At 49.2% G+C, this 19,737-nt stretch overlaps 1 protein-coding gene across 3 annotated transcripts in view; it reads left to right on the top strand.

Moving 5' to 3' along the window:
* PLPP4 (phospholipid phosphatase 4) overlaps positions 1-19,737 on the top strand; it is a 129,064-nt gene that overhangs the window by 32,573 nt on the left and 76,754 nt on the right. For 2 of the 3 annotated variants that reach the window (XM_073240303.1, XM_073240306.1), the window contains exon 2: positions 15,380-15,488. In XM_073240303.1, coding sequence (XP_073096404.1) covers positions 15,380-15,488 — 109 coding nt within the window. Of the gene's footprint in view, positions 1-14,724; positions 14,782-15,379; positions 15,489-19,737 lie in introns of all 3 variants that reach the window. The other variant, XM_073240304.1, reaches the window with a different exon arrangement.

The raw sequence follows: 19,737 nt of genomic DNA, 5'->3' as shown, positions 1-19,737 counted from the left end.
CTGGGTTTGAGTCCCTGCTGCTCTTTATTGACTATATGACTACAGTCTGATGACTTAACCTCTCTGAACCTCAGCTGTGAAATGCAGAATTCACTTCCTAGAATTCTCTCCTGTAGCCAGAAGTATGATTACAGGCCATTTGTTAGAGGGCATATTAGTAAATGTATGTGGTTTTCTCCCCTTGTAAATTATGGAGGGGGGATATTCATGCCTCAGAAAATTCTTTTGAACACCTGTTAGACATTCAGGCAGAACCTTAGACCCTGGGGATAGAGCAGTGAACAAAATGTAAAGTGCTTGCCCTCACGGACCTTGCATTCTATCTGGTGAGGCAGCCCACGAGTGGGTACACAAGTAAGAAGATACTCTGCTGGTGGTGATGAACAGAACCTCCAGGTGAGAGTGGCTGGTTTGGGCTGGGGTGTTGCTATCATATGCAGAAACGTTCAAGAAAACTGACTAACAAGATCCTGTTTGAGCAGAGACCTAAAGGAAGTGAGGAGCAGGCCATGTAGGCATCGGCAGAAGAATTCCAGGTACAGGGAATGGCAAGGGTGAAATTCCTGACAAGGGGGCAAGTTCCAGGTGCCTCAGGGAAGCCAGTGTACCGGAGTGCAGGGGAGCGTGATGAGGACAGGAGCACGGACCCCCCGGGTGGGAGACCAGCTGCCTGTGCACCTCCTCACTGTTCAGAGGCCATGAGCCCCAACAGAGACTCAGGGAGGGTAAGGGGCACAGCAGGGTCACAGCTCCAGGGGACAGAGCCCGCATGCTAACCCAGCTCCACCAGGCTCTGAAGTCCTGGCTGCTCCCCCTGGGCTGGGCTCTTTGAGATCCCCCATCCCTTACTCAGAATTGCTGCCTCGCTTCCTGCAGGCCTCCCACCTCGCCTCCCAGGCCCAGGGAACTGAAGCCCTGCAGGGGTGTCCACTGGTGCTGACCAGGAACAGCGCCCTGCTTCCCACCCCATGGGGCACTCCTGGCCAGGGCTTCAGCCTTGTCCATGTGGCAGCTCTCCAGAAAGTCTTAATCCAGGTCAGAATTAGAATGAGTTAGAAATGATTGTTTGAGGACAGGACTCAGAATCAGTAATGGCCTCCATTAGCAGAGGTGGGTCAGGGTACCAGGAGACCCCCTGTGGGCTGTGTGGGTGGCTTTGAGAGAGGTGGCTGCAACAGTTTGCTCAGAGCAGACAGTAAAGCACAGTGACACCATCCTCTGAGGGGGCTCGTGAGGATAGAGTGAGTTAATGCATGTGAAGAGCTCAGAACATTCTGGGTGCACAGTGAGTCCTCAGTCAGTGTCCACTGTGGTCACCACACTGGCCTGGCATGTGAGTGGTAGGCAGGGCTTGGCTCCCGTGCAGCGTCTCGCCTGGGGGTGGGGACTCCCCAGCAGTAAGCAAAAATCTGTGGGAATAAATGCCACACACGGAAAATTTAACAAGTGTGATACGGTGGCAGATACAACCATTGTTAACATCTTAGGGGTTTTCTTCTTGTCTGTTTTTTTTTTCTTTCCTGGTACATGTTACATGTAATATAAATAATACAAAAATGAGAGAGCCCAGGATTTTTCTCTCAGCTAAGAGTGAATCGCCACAGCCTATCACCATAGATGGCCAGTGTGTGGCACACTAGTGCTCCCCGAGAGAGGTCCGCATCCTAACCCCCAGAACCTACGACTGTGTTACCTTGCATGGCAAAAGGAATTACGGTTGCAGATGAACATTTGCTAATCAGCTCCCCTGGAGATGGAGAGGTTATCCTGGACTTCCTGGATAGGATTAATTGCATTCTATGTCTTTAAAAGTGGAAGAAGAAGAGAGGCAGAAGGAAGGGTCAGAGAGATTGAATGTGGACTGGACTTGACCTCCTGTCGCCGGCTCAGCTCATGACTAATGGTGCCTCCTTCCAAAGGGGAGTCCCTGCAAAGTAGAAGGATTTGTAGGCAGAACTGAAACATGCATGTGTTTTGGGGCCGAATACTGTGGATTCCTTGTCACATTATTAAAAGAACCATTATTGATTCATTTGGCAGGGAAATAAATGAGGTAAAGACAAAACCAAAGAGAAAATCCAAAGTAAAAGAGAGAGGAGGAGCAGTAAAAGCAAAGAGAAGACAGCTATGTGTCCTATGGGCCCCCCATCTGTCTCTCTCTCTCTAAGGTGGCTACGGAGCAGGGCTGCCCCACCCTGGATGTCCAGAGGGGCTGATTTAATTGGTCTGGGGCAGGGCAAGGGCAGTGATATTTTTAAAAGGTCCTGGAGTGTGCAGTGTGCGGCCAAGGCTGAGGTCATTCTTGCTCTGCTCTGTTCTCACTTAGAAGCCCCCCAAACCCTGAAAGTCAGTAAATGATGGCTTAGGGACCACCCATGCATTTTACAGATGGAGAAACCAAGGTTAAGAGATACAGGTGCCATCTACAAAGTTATGAGGCACTTGGTGGCCCAGTTGAGACCAAGGCCAGTTGAGACTTCTCACACCCTCCACAGGGCCTACTGGCACTGCCAGCAACCTTACATGAGGATGGCCCTCCCAGCTTCCATCTGTGAGTGACTTTTCTTCAGTTTCTTAAGTTTTTTTGCTCCTTCCCAAAATGTTCCTTTAAAAGATTAGCTGAATCCTTTGATATGAACATGGACCCCTCTCTCTCTCCACCTTCCTGGGATGAGGCAGGAATGCTTAGTATGGGCACAGGCTCTGGAGCCATTCAAACATGGCTCTGAGATCTGGCTGCACTAATACTGGGTGGCCTCTGAGAGCCTCAGTTCAACCATCTATAAATGGGAGTAATAGGCACTAGTAATACAACATTAAGGGATATGAGGTTGAAGAGAAGTATTGTGCATTTAAAGTGCCCAGAACAGTGTGTGGCACATGAATGCCAGATACTACAAATGATACTGGTTTAAATTACTACTGATTTGGGGGGAGAATGGGCGCTCAGGTGTCAGAGCCAGGAACAAACATCAGTCCCTCTTTTTTTCATTGTCACTTCTCGGCTTGCCTTTGGGCGTGCCTGGTGTTGGTCGCTGGTGTCTTGTTGATCGGACAGGGAGCCAGACCACTCTTGGAGGCTGGTAATTGCGTTTTCCAGTGAGTGTAGGGTTTGGGGAGTAGTAGCTTTGGAGAGGGGGCTCACTGGACATTTGCCCCTCATTTATCCCACCAACCTGAGGTCAGCCTGCACTGGGCCGTGTTCTGAAGGGGCCTAGGCTCTGTGGGCAGAGCTGAGCCTTGCTCGCTGTAGGATTCAGAAGGGATCTTCTGCGTTTTCCCACATGTCCCCATTACATAAAAATTTTCCATGCAAGTAATTGCACAATGGGGTAACAAGAAGGATAATAGGGGGAGATAATTGTGGCTAAATCAGCTTGATTATACTCTTTCCCAAACTTGATTACCCAGATATGCAATGCTGTGCAAAAATCTTGAAAGCCGAGTAAGACCTTCCAGGAACGACTGCACTTTCCGGGGAATCTCTCTGATAACTCTAGCAGGCTGGCCAATAGGCTGAGAATGGCAAGACTAACTCTTCTGCTTCTGATTTTTCATATTTTAGAGACAGCTGGGGAGTTTTATTGTTATGTTTTTAAACAAAGCAATTACATGTCCAGGTGGGGAGGTAGTCAACCCATCTGCTGATTGGGCATCTAGGGATTTGCCACACTGTTGCTATTTTATAAAGTGGTCATTCTGATTGGTAATTTTTCCATTTGCTTTGGGTATTGATTCACTTCACATGATACCACTTGTAAAACGACAAGTTAAAGGACTTTGGGAAATCATTTAAGGTAGAGAAGTGAAGCTCATTTATTTAGCAGCATACTATTAGCCTTCTTTTATCAGTATTACTTAATCTTTAAACTTAGTTTCTATTTTTTTCTTTGTTCAGGTTTATGGAGATATAATCGACATATTACATTGTGTAAGTTTAAAGTGTACAGTGTGTTGGTTTGATATACATATATTGAAAAGTACCACTGTAGCATTGGCTAATACCTGTATCACATCATATGATCAATATTTTGTTGTTGGTGGTGGTAAGAATATTTTAGATCTACTCTGAGCAAATTTCAAGTATATAATACAGTATTATTGACTATAATCACTATGCTGTACATGAGATCCTTACAACTTTTTCATCTTATAGCTGGAAGTTTCTACCCTTTGATCACCATCTCCCCCTTTCCCCTTTCCCTGATAACCATCATTCTAGTCTCTGTTTCCATGAGTTTGGCTCTTTTAGATTTCACACGTAAGTGAGATCACACAGTATTTGTCTTTCTTTGTCTGAATGATAACCTCATTCACTCTCTGACTAGGAGCCATTCTGGCAGTCTGTGCATGCAACCCAGTTGTCACTGGTGCCAGGGGGCTGGGCTCGTTCCAGCAATTGGGACAGTGGGGAAAGTCTGCAAGTGGCCCTTTCAGCAGGGAGGCAGTGGTGGCGGCGGTGGCAGGGACAGTTAAGCACACACTGCTGTGGACCAGTGATTCCTAATAAACCTCTCAGCAAGGGACAGCCAGAGAAGCCGGGCTCCCTGAGAAGAGAGAGGTGCACTTGTCCACGGGGAGCTGGCTGTGTAGGGTGGGCCCATGCAGTCCTGGGGACTGGTAAATGCCACCCATTCCCAGGCCACCCGGCAGCCAGCGTAAAGCAGCCACAGACAGGAGCACAGACATTGCACAGCACAGTTGAACTGGGGAATTTGCAAACACAAATGGGTGTGGCAGGTCCCTGCTTGGACTCTGTCCTGCCCAGAGTGGACAGCTGCTTCTCAGTGTTGCCCAGAGAGATGTGAGCCCAAGGTTGCCAGACCAAATTCTTCAACAGAAGCCAGAAATACAGATTTTTTTTCTGTAAGAGCTCCTGGTTTTTAGAGATTGGCCACAAATTACACACTTTTTAAAAACACTGAGACGCCCAGACCAAACAGCAGCAGGCTGCATTCTGTCCAAGGGAGGCCAGCTGCCAGCCTCTGACTCAAGAGTCCATGTGGTGGAGGATTGGATTTTCACTGAAGCAGCTGCCATGGATTTATTTGTTTAGTCTTGCTTCAACAAATATTTGTTGAGGACCTACTACGTGCCAGGCACTGTTCTGAGCCCTGGGGGTACAGCTCAGATCAAAAGCAGACGAGACTCCCTGGACCCTCTTATTGCTAATGTTCTGCAGCGGCCCTTACATGCTGCCCCACGATGCTGTGTCTTCACAGCAGTGATGATGGCACAGTTATTTTTGATCCTCTCCTTAGAAGATTTCAGGTGAGCAGATGGATCCCAGCCATGCAGCCCAGTCATACTGATGGGCAGCCACCGTGTGGTCCTCGACTCAGGAGCTGGCTGTTGTTGTGGCCACAGACACCAGTCTGGGAATATCTCCAAGGTCAAGCCCAAGTCCACAGCCTGGGACTCAGTTTGACTCTGCATTGAAGAGCTCAGGGTTTACAGTGCAGGTGGCCATGGAGACACTTAGTGATGCTTGCAGACAGCAAAACTTTTGGGGGCAAAAGTGAGGGTTCCTTATCCACTTAGAAGCCACAGTCCTGGCCATACTTCAGGGTAGAGGGGAAACTTCCACCTTCTCTGGATCTTAGCTGCCGAGCAGGTTCGCATGCTCCAGGAAGCTGCACCCTGCCATCCTACGCTCACGTGTTTTCATCCCTGACCTGGGCCCCCGCCATCAGCCTCTCATCTGATCACGGCTGTCCCCCGCCTGACCTGCTTTGTTGCTGTTCTGTGTCATGCATCTGCCTCCTCTCGCCTACCAGCCCAGCTGAAGACCCTTCTAGGGGAACGTGGCCTCATCGCTCACAGGAGAGCAATAGGTCATGGAGAGAATGGTCACTTTGTTCAGGTCCAAACTTTGCTGATAACCTGCCATGGACTCAGGTAAGAAAGGTCTGATGCCAGCTGTGTTACTGTGTTACTGGAGGAAAATCTCCAGACACTTCCCAGGCCCCTGTATAGGAACAGGAGCTCTCTGGCTGATGTATTTTAATTAAAATCACAGCTCAGAAAGCCCCATCAGATTAAGTTCTGTCTTCACTGTGTTTTGCCTTGTGTGTTGAGTGGAACTCTGTTCTGCCCCAGAACTACTCAGTGGGGTATTGTGGAATCTTGTGTGGCCTGGTCCAGGCAGGGGTACATAGAACGCTCCAGAGTGCTTTACGCTCAAGCTGAATTCCTGAAGACTCCTGTTTAATCCAGGACTGAATGGTTCACTGAGCATCTAGAGTCAAAGATTGATTGGAGACTGAGGTCTGTTAGCAAAGAAATTTACTGTACACTTTTTTTCCTCTTCCATCTTTTACTAGTGTTTTCTTTGGAGTGGCTTTTGTTTGCCTGAAGCTCAGATTAAGCACGGTGGTTCCTGCACCAAACCTGATTTTCCAGCGGGGACTGTATTTGCCCTAGAGGGTATTCAGTCCCTGGGGGTTCTGTGCTGCTGGCCCTGCTAGGGAGCCCCTGCAGCAGGCGGAGGCAGGTTCCACAGGTTCCCTGAGCCTCCAGCTCAGCAGCCTGGCTCTGCCCCTGTCCCCTGCCTCCTCAGAGCTCACCTACCCTGGCCCCGCATCAGCCTATTTATGGGGCACCTCCTTTCCCGGGCATGCAGTCTGGGCCACAAAAGGCAGGAGAGGGTTCCTCATTGCATTATGTTCTCCGGCACCTGTAACCGGAGGGTTTTCTGGTATGTCCAGGTGTGCAGGTTTTGAAGGGAACTCATTTTGTGAAGACTTGAGACCTTCTCGTTTCTCTCCTTTCTTCTGCTTCTGATTTTTCCCCGTCTTCCTTTCTTCTCCCTGATTATTTTTTCATTTCTCTTCCAATTGTCACACTTTAGGGAAATCCAGTCACAGCTGATACTTTCCAAGAGTATCAGTTGCTTTGGCCGAAAAAACAATTTTGTGGTATCTTGCTGGCCAATGAGCACAATCATTAAAAAAAAACCTTTTTGTTGTGGACATTTGCAAATGCCCTCCGCCAGTTATCAGCATTTTTGTTTCATCCGTTCCCCTCCACTGCTCCCACTCCCTCTTTTATGGTGGAAGTACTTTAATGCAAATCCCAGAGAGGACATAATTTCATATGTTGATTGTGGATAAAGTGAAGGTTTCTGTGGCCAGGATCCCCACCTGGTCCTGGTTGGCTCGCTCACTACACACGTGTGGGCAGTGCATCGTTATTGACTCTCTATAAAGAGCCCCGCCCAGTGCTCTGGACGCTCTTGGACCGCTGCAGGAGAGCAGAGCAGAGGCTGGAGTGGTGGCAGCACCGAGGACAGAGGCCCAGAGGCAGAGCCCGGCTTGCTGCGTGCAGACTCGCTCTGAGTGGACGGGATTTTAGTGACTGACCTGCCACCTGGAAATAAAGTTGGGTGTAACCCTTTCACCCCAAGAACATTCTACTGTCATTTCTTTGGTCACATTGAATCTATAGTGAACTTGCCCAAGGCTGAATGAAACCCATTGGCAAGACAATTGGCAATATCGGCAGGGTTCACTGGTGACCAAGGAAAAAGAACAGGCTGCCCTCGTGGGAGGGGTGTGTCAGCAGCTGCACCTGTGGACGAGGAGACATTCGAGTGTCCCCTGTGGACAGGTGGTGCTGGGAAGGGTGGAGGACTGGGGCCCACCCCAGGGGAAAGAAATTTGTTGCTGACTGATGGCGTCACTAGGAAGTGCTGTGGAAATAGTAAAGGCCCGAGAGGAGGCAGCACAAGAGGGAGCTGAGGCCCGAGAAGAGGCTCACAGGCTGCCAGGTGCCAGGGGGGCAGGTGAAGGGTGCAGTGGAGCCGTCAGCCCCAGACATGCAGGAGCGGAGGTGTGACGGACAGGTGGGGGTGGAGGCCCTGCTGGTGTGGAGGCATCGGCCCCTCCTCGGTGGAGACCCCACCTGGCTGGAAGCGGGTGGACAGCCAGGAGGACTCGGCAGCCGCGGGCTCCTCCAGGAGAGGCGCAGCCCCCTCCTCAGGCTGTGGGGCGCTCCGCGCTCTGCCTCTGTCCTCAGGCTCAGGCACAAAGGGAAATACGGTCTGCTTCTCGGAGGAAGAAGGTACAGGGCCCCGTGAAGGTCACGAGGACCCAGATGTGGGTTGGTCTGAAAAGGCAGGAGCAGATGGAAAGAAACTGGATGCCTGGAGCTGTGGCAGCGGTTGGGACTGGAGCGGCGGTTCCGGCTGCTGAGGACGAAGCAGAGGCGGAGATGAAGCTCCAGGAAGCGCCTGTGTGTCTGCAGGACCTTCTGCAGGAGAGGCTGGAGAAGGTGGGGACTGTAAGGCCCACCCATGGTCCTGTTGGGTAACTCATCTGAGTAGAACTGGCTTGAATATAGCCAGGGTGACCACTTGGTGGCAATGGATCTCCTCAGGCTTGAGGGTTATTATATTTGTTGTAATTTTTGTTATTTGTATGTTGTATTTTGTTATTATGGTATTTGGTTACAATGCTCCAGCTTTCTTGCACAGGGACCATTGCAGAGGATTGAGGGCACATAGATTGGGAGGTGAGAATCCTGGAGGGGTGGAGTGTGGATAAAGTGAAGGTTCCTGTGGCCAGGAGTCTCACCTGGCCCTGGCTGGATAGCTCACTACACAAGTGTGGGCAATGTGTCATTATTGACTCTATATAAAGAGCCCTGCCCAGTGCCCTGGGTGACACGGTGGTACAGCTGCAAGGCTGCAGGGGAGCAGAGCAGAGGCTGGAGTGGTGGCAGTGCAGAGGACAGAGGCCCAGAGGACAGCTGTGTGGGCAGAGAGGCCCAGAGGCAGAGACCAGCTTGCTGCGTGAAGACTCGCTCTGTGGACAGGATTTTAGTGATTGACCTGCCACTGTGGAAATAAAGTTGGGTGTAACGCTTTCACCCCAAGAACATTCTACTGTCATTTCTTTGGTCACATTGAATCCATAGTGAACTTGCCCAGGGCTGAAACCCATTGGCAAGACATAGATACTTCAAAAAGTAACTTTAACCAACTTAAACTTAAAACAAAAAACAGAACTCAGCTGCACCCCCTCCAAACTACAATAAAATTTGTGACACCCAGTGAAATGAACACTACTTTCTTTGTATCGGGATCTAGATAAGATCCACACATTGTCACTTGGGGTGTTTTTTGGGAATGATGATTTTTTTTTTTTGGAATTTTTCTTTGATTAGAACTGTTAATGCCAGTTGTTGAGTGCTTCTTGTGGGCCCCATGATGGTCTCAAATTCTTGCTATGTCCCACCACAGGGTTCTGCCCATTTTACAGATAGGGAGGGTGGATTCAGAAGCCCACCCCAGGTCATGAAGTCCTGACTTGACCCGATGTGTTAGCTTTTGCAGCCTGAATATGTAGACCAGGATTTTCTGTTTGAATTTGGGCAGTTAAAGCATTTTCAGTTTTCTGTTGTTTACTTTTGAAGAGAAGACACCCTCTGTAGAAGTTTGGAAATAGTCAGACTAAACGTTTGGACTTCTGGGGGATGCGTGTCGTTTCTGAATATGGCGACAGTATACTTCCATTTACTTCCCTGCCCCATCGCAGGTGGGTTTGAGTATGTCCTTTCTCTGTGAAGCGGAAGAGGCTTGACTATGCGGTTGCTGCTGGAGCTGCCTCTGGGGGACAGGGACACAGGGACATCTACTGAGCTGAGCACAGCCTATTGGATACTGAGTCCGCCACCTGTTCCCTCACTGTTTGTGCCTCCTCGTGGCCCTGGAGGTGGGCGGTGTGGGTATCCCCACTCACAGCAAGGCAGCCAGGGCTCAGGGAGATGTGACTTCCGCAAGGCCATACAGCTAAGAAAAGGGTAGTATATATGCTTCTCAGCCCCACAGCTCTGGCTGCTACCATTGTACTTTTTTGCAAAACACTGTCCTCTGTGCTATTTCCCCCACTTTTGGGGTTCCTGCTCTTAGATCTTTCTATGCCTACATTTTATCCTAGAAAACTTCAAATATACAGAAAAGTTGAAAGAATAAAATCATCCCACATATACTCCACTTAGATTTAGCAGTTTGTCCTATTTGCTTCATCTCTGTGTTTATGTATTTATGTATGTGTGTATGTTTATGTGTATGCATATGTGTATATACGTGCTCACACACATACCTGTATTTATGTGTGTGTATATATATCTGTATTTATGTGTATATATGTATAAACTATTGGAAAGTAAGTTGCAGACAGATTGTGACCTTAAACTTTCTAATCTTATCCTAAAACTAAGGTATTCTTCTATATATCCATGTCATTACCACGCTGAAGGAATTTAATATCTCCTTAATATCACCTGATACCTAGTGCATTCCAATCCTTCAATTGCCCCAGTCATCCTCAAAAATTCTTCATAATAGCTTTAAAACTGTTTTGTGACCCAGGATCCAAAACACATGTTACATTTGGTTGTTTTGCCTGTTCTGATTCTTGTAACCTGGAAAATTCTCTCTAGCTCTACCCCTGGACCTGTCTAATTGTTTCCTTAAGGGTATTTGAATTGTTCCTCTGCCCTGTATTTCCTAAAAGCTGGAAGGTGGATTCAAAGGCTTGATTAGGCAGGCTCATAGTGCACGTTTGGGAAGAATGCTTCACAGAGATGCCATGTAGTTACGTGGCGTGTGTCAGGGGTACACAAGGGCCTGTGGCCTCAGTATTGGTGAGCACAGGTGGGGATGCAGGTTAGTGCCATTTTCTGAAAGTTGAAGCAGTGTTGTTTTGAGCTGGGCGAGTCTTGTAGTGGGTAGCCGGCTCTACCCTGCAGCCCCTCCTGGTCCTCTCTCCCCATTCCTGGGAGCTGGATAGGCCACTGGCATCTCCAGGTTTGGCCCACATATTGCCACCACTGCCTGCCCCATAATGTTTACGAGGGCCTGGCCATGGAGCACACTTTTTATCTACCTGCTTGGCAAGGGGGGAGCGCCTGCCCTGGGGGAATGGGGTGGCCCCTGACACTGGGCAGAAGAGATGGGCTGCAGTTTATTAGTCATTTAGGCTCACAGCCCAGGGAGGGGGCCGCTGCGTGGCATGCAGGGCCACAGGCTGTGGATGGCAGGCTTTGTAGTACAGAGAGGGTGGGCTGCTCCTTGGTTCCTGCAGGAGGACGTGATTGGCTTGTTGGGATGATTCTATGGGCTGGCAGGGGACTAGACCCCAGACTCAGGGAATGACAGGAACTGTAGCTGCCCCCTTGGTCGGGAGGGTTGTTTGGCTAGGGGGCCTTACTGAGGGAGCAGAGTGGGAAGAGGAACTCGTGGTTAAGGCCTTCCAAAGCCCCTGTGGTTTCAGACATCAAGGCAGGACACGATACTGGGCCTTAATGGGCTGGAGTAGAGCGACACACGGCAGGAAGCTTGCGGTATGCTGGTGCCTCTCGGAGCACTTCACAGCAGCAGGCAGGTGCTGTATCTGCATCACTTTACAGAGGAGGAAATTGAGGCCCAGGAGGTGATGTGCTCTGCCGAGGTCACGTGGTGGTAAGGGGAGTGGAAATCTGACCCCACTGCCCCTCCAGAGGCTATGCCCACCAGCAGAAGAGGGCATGTGGGTTGGGGTGAGGAGAGGGGGCTGTGAGCCTGGCTCTGCCTGTGCCCTGGCCTGGGCCTCGGGTGACTGTTATGCTGCTGAACCTCAGTCCTTTCACCTGCGGAGGCTAAGTGCAGAGCAAGAGGGTCCACCCACAACTGGGGTGGCGGCTCCAGGGGCCTCTCTCACTGTGCAGCCGGCCCCCTGCAGGCAGTTGTCGCCAAGCCAGGTGACAGCAGGTGGCTTCAGTGAAGGCTGCTGCCTGCGCTCCTGCTTCTCTGCACACCTGGGGGAGGCAGTGCATGGGAGCCTCGGCTTGGGATCTGCATTTCTCTTCCCACCACCTTCTCTGTGTTTTCTTTCCATTCCTCCTGCACAGCAGATTTCAGACTGTTCTGTGCCAGAATTTGATCTCAGTTTTCACACAGCTGGAGAACTGAGAGCTACATGTTGTGTTTCCTAACAGTAAGGCTGTATTTCTAATTGAGGAAAATTTTATCTCCTATTGAAATAATTACTGATGCCATTACACTGGTGGGAGGCGTGTGCATGTGTATGTGTGTGTTTTCATGATCCTGCCTGCCGGGATTTTACCCAGCACACATGCTGAGGAGGACGTGGAATCGCGGACATTCTGTGGTGCGTAGAGCTGTGCACCCTTCGGCAAGACGCCCTTGTCCTGCCGCCTCAGGGCTCTCATCTCTAAAATGGGAATTACAGTAATTCTGTCTCAGTGGGTTCTCATGCAGGTGAAATGAGGTGGAATTTGAAAGCTCCCGTAAAGGGCTCTGCGCAAGATGGCTCCAAACATGATACCAGTTATCATAACTATTATCCTTGTCTTTGTGGGGGGGCCAGCACCCCGACTCAACATAAGGCCTGTCTGGAGGCTTAGAGGTAATTGATCAGTATGTTCTTTCAATAGCCTCATCTCCCCGGATTCCCCAGGACTGACGGGAAATCTGATACCCCTCCTCCCTGCTAAATGCGGGGCTGCCTGCCTGGGCTGCTGACCACGTCCGATGTCCATTTCTAAGTGGTTTCCCTTTTGCACAGGAGTGCAGGAGAGGTCCAGTAGAGAGGAAAAGCCATTAGTGTACTTAGGAAGCATGCTTGTTGCTCTTGCCTGTAAAGCTTCTACATCATGCGTCTTGTTTTCCCTCCTTCAGACCACAAAGTTGACCGTGACCTTCTTCTGGCCATGGTTTGCTCGTACAATGGCCAATGATGAGTGGTGGCTGTTGACATTCCTCTGTGTGAGTCCCTTGCCCAGCATGCGACCTCACTGCCCCTTGGTTGGGGTGGAGGGAAGGGAGGCTCTCTCAGACCTGGTGGAGCGCCGCCAGCATCACTCATGTTCGCATTTGTCAGAACAGCAGCCTGCTGTGATTGAGGCCCTCCACACTAACATTTCTTCCTGCCAAGATAGCAGTGTTTTTGTGGAAGGTGTGGCCATCCTGGGGGTGGGGAGGAAAGTATGAAGTCTCAGAGAGGTTAAGTGACTTTTCTTAGGCCACCCAGCTGGCAAATGCCAAGCAGGGATTTGAACCAAATTTAATGGTCTGATTAAATTTGTATTTCAGTCTAATCTTGTGTTATTTATGATTGTGGGTAAAGGAGGTAGAAATCTGTGTCAAGTATGTGACTGAAGTGTGAACCTGTCTTGAAAAAAGCCTGTTATCAAGGTATATGTTCTAGGGAATCTTTTAGATGATGGGGAGATTCAGGGGCTTTGAGGACTTGACTTTGAGTTAAAGAGGCACGGGGACAGTGGTGTCACTCTTTCTTGTTCAGGGACTTGCTGTTCTGGCTAGTGTGACGTCAAGATGGTCCCTCTTCAGGGCTTGGGCCGAGTCTACCCCATTCAGCGTATACCTATAGCTAAAGACTTTGACATCTCATTCCCCAATCAGTTGGTACTTAGGGTCCCCCTAACTGTCATGTCTGCAAGAGTGGGGACCATGTTTAGGGTTCATTCACCGGGGTTTATAGGACAGTATCTGGAACATCACAGGCTCTCAGTAAATGTTTGCTGAATGAATAAACGAGGCAGAAATGCTGGTCCATTCTGTCCCTTACCGAGCAACTTCCTGTATAAGCAGATGTGTATCCTAGGCAGCTTAAAGTCAGGTTGGTGATGGAAACAGGACCAGTTGCCAGGGGACAGAGAGAGAGAGGGAGACAGGCAGACAGACAGACTGCGTGGGGCAGGGCAGGTGGGTGAGCCATGTGAGTGGCGTTCCTCTCGCACTGCGGGTTAGGTACCGCGCCCGGCCCTCACTGCAGATCCCCCGAGGGGGGAGGTCACATCCTGATTTGTTACCAGGCTGCTCAGAGGCCTGGGGAGCCCCCTGTGGTGCTGTGTGTGCCCCTGGCTGTGCACCCACTGCTTGTAGGTGAAGGTTCAGGTGACCAAAGAAGGAGTAACCGGCAACCGAGGTCCCCAGAAGGGAAATGGTTTTCTGTTATGTTTTGCTGTGGCTCCACTTCTATTTTAGTTTTCTGTGTGCTGTTCACGCTGTCCCCGCACAGATCTCCCTTGGCCTCTCTTCTCTTTCGGTTCATTTTAGTGGATTCTCTCCTTTCTATTTCAGTTCATTTTAGTGGTTTCTCTCTGTATCTTAGAATATTGCCTTTGCTTGCCTTCTGCTTACTTATGTTCAGGCTTGTGTGTGTGTGTGTGTGTGAGTGATTGTAGCGGCGTGAGGAATTGTGCAAAAGGCTGGGCACACGAGGCTTAAAAGAATTGCCATCAGAGTAGTAAGACCCGGGAGGCAAACGAGATGAGGGTGGGTGGCGCTCAGCATCGCGCTGGTGCCCTGGCCCTGTGGCCGGGTCTCTGGGGGAGAAATGGGAATCAAGGTTCTGGGATCTCTAAGGCTATTACAGTGATGTCAGCCTGTGGGTGGCAGATGGTATTGATGGTGGCTGCCGCCGTATCTCTCAACTTACCTGCTTTGCTGTAGTGGGACCTGCCAAGAGGTGGAGTCAGTTCTCTCTTGAACCTAGGCTGACCTTACGACGCATTTATAACCCAGTGACACCTCAAGACTCCGGAGCCTAGGTCTGCTGGTTCTCACGGGACCCCCATTCTGAATCGAGTTCCTCAGGCGGGCGTGGGGCCAGGTTCCTGGGAGGTGGCCTGATGGCTGGGAGCTGACAGAGCAGCCACATGCCAGCAGCTCTGTCCTTCTTTCCCGTTCTCTCTCAGGGTGATTACCTTCCACCTGCCCAGCTGTTGTGGGTTCCGAGGGTGAAGAGACAGGAGGTGGGTGCTTAGAGCTGGGCGCTTTCTTGGCAGCGGTCCCAGAATGCATCTTATTCCCGTTTTCCCTTCCTCCCTCCCTCCCTCTGGGTTTCTCTCCTGTCCCAACCTTCTGTCTCCGTCTTTGTCCTCAGCTCTTCTTTCTCACTCTGCCCCCTACTGGTGGCAGTGTTGCAAGATGCCGTCAAGTAACGAGGGAAGAGCCGGGCCAGTTCCTGCCTGGCTGGTGCCCACTGCCCCCTTACCTTGGCTCCAGCTGAAGCCCTTTTCATGCCCAGAGACTGTCCTGCTGGCCTTGCCATGGCCCAGTCGGGCCACCATTCCGCTCTGAGGCTTCCACATCACTTGGGAGCCCTGGGTTCTTGAGGTTTTTGTATGTCAACCTCACAACTGTTCTCTTATGCCAGAATTGCTTCTTGCTAGCAGGTGGCCACAAAAGGTTCTACAATGCGTCAGTGATTCACTTGCTTTTTCCCTCAGTAGGGACAGCCTGTCACCCATCCCCCTTTCCCCAGCAGCTGGATTCTGCACCTGAGGGTGTCGGGAGGTGTGGGCAGCAGAGTGCATGCAGGGCCCTCACACATCTTTTCATTTGTTTCAGTTTTACAGAGTTTTTGGACCCATTCCAGAGAGTCATCCAGCCAGAGGAGATCTGGCTCTATAAAAACCCTTTGGTGCAGTCAGACAACGTACCTACCCGCCTCATGTTTGTAAGTACCATGATTTCATGGCTGATTTGACCATTCTCCCAAGTATGAACCGAATGGGTTTCATTTCTGCTTCTCTCCCCCCCTGCTGAAGATGGTGAGCGCTCTGAAAGAAAGAACAGGTGAGCAGCCCTTCAAATTAAAATTCAGTTCTGGGTCATGAAGGGTGCTCCTTGGTTCTGGGAGAAATAGCAGTTGCCTGCCACTTTGGAGAAGAAGGTGCCTGATTACCTGAGCTATGATAAGCGGTTTCCAAATATTTACAGTAAAATAAGACAAGAAACAGATTTTTCTGTCCCATCTCCTTTTAGGACAAACCTCCACTTTGCCAAACTTAGGTACCTTGGAGAGCTGTGTCAACCATTTTTCTGGTTTTAGCTGGTCACTTGACCACCATGCATGACTCAACCCCTGGATGGTGTCTTATGTCTTCCTGCTTCTAAAATAAATGGGAAAACATCCAAACAGCTGGTGGATATATTGGGATGATTTTTACCTCTTCACTCTGCCCCCTGGTGATTGCAGCCTTTTACATTTCACTCCCTGTGTGCCAGGCACGTGGCTGAGAGTTTAAGAAAGGGTTATCTCGGTCCCACCCAACATCCCAGAGAGGAAGATATCGTTACTGCCCACATTTTAAAGCTGCAGAATGGATCCTAGAGAGATGAGGGGACTTGTCCAAATCCACACAGCTAGTGAGGGGCAGAGCCGGGGTCCATCTCCAGGCAGCCAGCCCTGAGCCCAGCTCTCAGCTGTGAGGCTGCCCTGTCGGTTAGGAGCCAGGTGTCCAGGACTCCTTACTGATGTTAATCGACTCCTGGAGATTTGCCATCGGGCCTTTCTGTAGCAGAGGAAATATTTAAGTTACTTCTTGTTTCAGGACAATACATGCAACTTTTGGTTGGCCAGCCTTATAGCTTGAAGTTTATTCCTATTGACCAGCCATTTGTGTCTCATGCCTCTGGGGACATAAGTGACTGTCATAGAACGTGTGAGGAATATTTCTGCATTTTGAAAGAAATTCCTCTGATTTTATGGAGGAAATGTTAATTAATGATGATTGGAAATATCTTTGTGTCTGCAAATATCCCCAAATGCCCATAATACTACGTGAGCATTGGAGTATTACTTTAATTGCTTTTTAATAGTTACTTTCCTGCTAGAAAATAAGCTAGGTTTTTGTAGGGGGATTCTGCTAGGGATAAACTAGAGGGATTGAAACATCAGGGTGTTTGTGAGTAGGGCATTACCTAATGCTCATATTAATATTAGACTTTTTTCATTTTTTCTCTAACTTAAATCTTCTATAAATCCTAGAAATAAAGGAGCTAGTGTGTGTTTAACTAGCTTACTCAATGGTTTTAATAGGGGGAAGCCTCTATTTATTACTTATCCCCATTCTTCAAAGAGTTCACATTTCATGTGTTGTAAAACATGATTTGGAGGTGAATGTTCACATGGGCTACTGTGAGAAGTTTGTGCTGTGTCCTAGATATGTGAATTGTTTGAAGTCTGGATACAAATGCTACAAATAATTCTGGCTGCAGACACAAATAGGATGGAGCACATCTGCATGTTGGCAGTGGTGGGAAGGGGAGAGTGAAGGAGGTATTCAGGGCTACGAGTTCTCAGAGAATAGAAGGGTATTCAGCCACAAATCCTGATTCATACACTCTAATCTCCTAATGAAATAAGGTCAACCTTTTGTTTTGTTAATAGTAGATGATGAATTTCATTCATTGGGTCACACGATTTAGTGGGATGCCATAATAGCACAAGGATAGATGTATTTATAATACCTGTAACACAAGGATGAAAAATACTTTGTCACCACATAAACTAGTTTGCTCTCATGGATTTTGTTATGAGTTTAATATGATGCCATTTGTCTGCTTTGATCATTTAAAACCTTCAGGTGTTTATGGAAGAATATAATGGAATATATTTATTGTACTGTTTTTCTTTTTAGCTTGGTTTCCTTAGGGAGCTCAAATTTTATTACTTAATGTATAAACGAAATCCTGGGGTCTCTTTCTAACCGAAGTGTTCTTTTAAAGGCATCTGGCATTAACCCAGGTGCTTTTTTATTGAGACATTAGTGCCTCTAGAGGGGTGTGTGTGTGTATTTTAGAGTTTACCAAGTAACTTGTATACTGGAAGTAACTTTTGTATACTACAAAATAGTATCAGAATGTTAGGGGATTAGGTGCACAGTAAATGCTAATAACATCCCTGGGATGTTCCCTAACTTGCATGTCATCTGTCTTTGGCATGGTGCACTGAGGTGACATGGCTGTCAACATGAAAACTGGGTGTGGTTGGACTGTTTGATTCCAAGAGCTTGTGGTGAGTCCAGGTTCCTGTTGACCAGGGAGACAGGCTGAGAATTCTTTTCGCATGTCCTGAGTCTTGCCTTCGCATTTCTTGGATGTGCCCAGGCTCCCAGCTGCCTGTAGGGAAGGCTGCTCCCTTGTTCAGAAGAGTTTCCTTGCTGAGCATGAGGGCTTCAGAGCATCTTTGCAAATCTACTTTTTGGGTAGGAAGTTCAGTACATTCTTTCTTGCCTTTAGTAGCTGTGTCTTTGTATGTGGAGCAAAGACTTCCAGGAGCCCGCTGTGAGTGAGGAAAGCTGTAGGAACTGCAGGTGATGGGAAGTCAAATCAGACTTGGGGTACACTCTCTGGGACCCTGAAGGCTCCTGGGGGACATGGCGCACTAAAGAAAACTAGAATCTAAAAAGGGCCAGTGGCTCAGTTAAACTTTTAGGGGGCTTCATCACCACCACCACCACCACCACCATCCTCTTCATTTTTATCATCATAGTTCCAAGCAGTGCCACCATCTCTTTGAGTACAGGAACCGTGCTCATCTCTTTAAAAGCAGCACCTCAGATAATTCTTCTCAGAATCCCTTGAGACTGGCACTTTTGTTATCCCCTAATTTCAGTGGAGAAAATGGAACTGTAGTAAGATTTAGCAACTTATTCAAAGTTATATGGCCACCAGTGGCTGCACGGAGATCTGAACGCCCCTGGCAGAGCGCAGAGCCCCATGGAGTCATTCAGCTGTGTTCCCTCCTTGGGGGCTCGGGTGATGCGGAGAGCTGGTGAGTACGGGTCACACGTGGGACTGCTGGTGTGTAAAGGCACAGACATGGCACAGGAAGGGCCAGCTGGGCCCAGTGAACAGGAGTGTCTGTGGGGTGAGGGGGGTGGAGGGAGGCAGGGATGGGAGCTGACTGACTGTGGACAGCTTCCGGTTAGTTCGCTGTTACTTAGTTCAACTGACAGTTACAAAGTGTCTGCCTTGAGCCAAGCAGGGTGCTGGGTAGTGGAGATGCAAAGCTGAATAAGATAGGGGTTCTTAGTCTACTGGGGGCACATGGATGAACATGAGGCACATTGCTCAGCATCATGGGAAAGCCTTTGAAAAACAGGCGAGACCCAGGTAGGGAATTGAAGGAATGATAGGTGTTCCCCAATTTATTTCCTAGCCCTAAAAAGAATCTACCCAAGACCTCTCCTTTGCCCTTGTCTCTTCTTGCTTGGGCTACAATATGTCCAGAAAATTTACTTACGTAGAATATTGCTGATACTGTGTTGAACTGATAACAGGTTTCCTATTCTAGAACATGATGCTTCTGAGGAGGACAGAAAGTCAGTTTTGGGGGAAGGAGGAAGGAAAGGAGACAACACTGGCTCATGATAGACAGTTTAATTTTCAGTCTCTCTTGAAAAGTCTTAGACAGCTCTTTTCTTGGTGACTAGCTGTAATTGTTTACCCACAACAGGGCCTTTCCAGGTGTCTGCGTGTCCTGAGCTGCCTTCATAAGCTCATTGCCAACACACCTTTCTGTCAAACGCCAGAAATTAATGCACTTTAGGCCCATTGTTTTGTCTGATGTGAAAGAACCCCCTGACCAGCTCTTATTCAGTGAGCACCCTACCAGAAGGGTGCTTGGGCTCTGCACCCTTTTGGTTGTTTAAAGTTCTTGGCATCCTCATGTCCCTCCCTCTTCAGACATGCGGCTCTGGGCTTTGTCGTTTTCCAGAAGCCTCGGCAGCACAGTGCCCTGCCTCAGTGCCCGGGGCTGACCCACTTTCTGGGTGCAGCAGCGGCCTGGGCCTGACTCTGATTCCAAGGTTGGTTTCCCTGGCGGATATGCACAGGGTGGGCCCTTGTTGGGGACACTGGTCATGGAGGGCATGGGCAAGGTGCCTGCCGGAATCCGCCTTGTCTGTGTCCCAGACCTC

Source organism: Manis javanica, chromosome 7, assembly GCF_040802235.1.
Source record: "Manis javanica isolate MJ-LG chromosome 7, MJ_LKY, whole genome shotgun sequence".
NCBI lineage: Eukaryota > Metazoa > Chordata > Mammalia > Pholidota > Manidae > Manis > Manis javanica.
The sequence above is the reverse complement of the archived record's forward strand: the minus strand, read 5'-3'. Positions and strand labels throughout refer to the sequence as shown.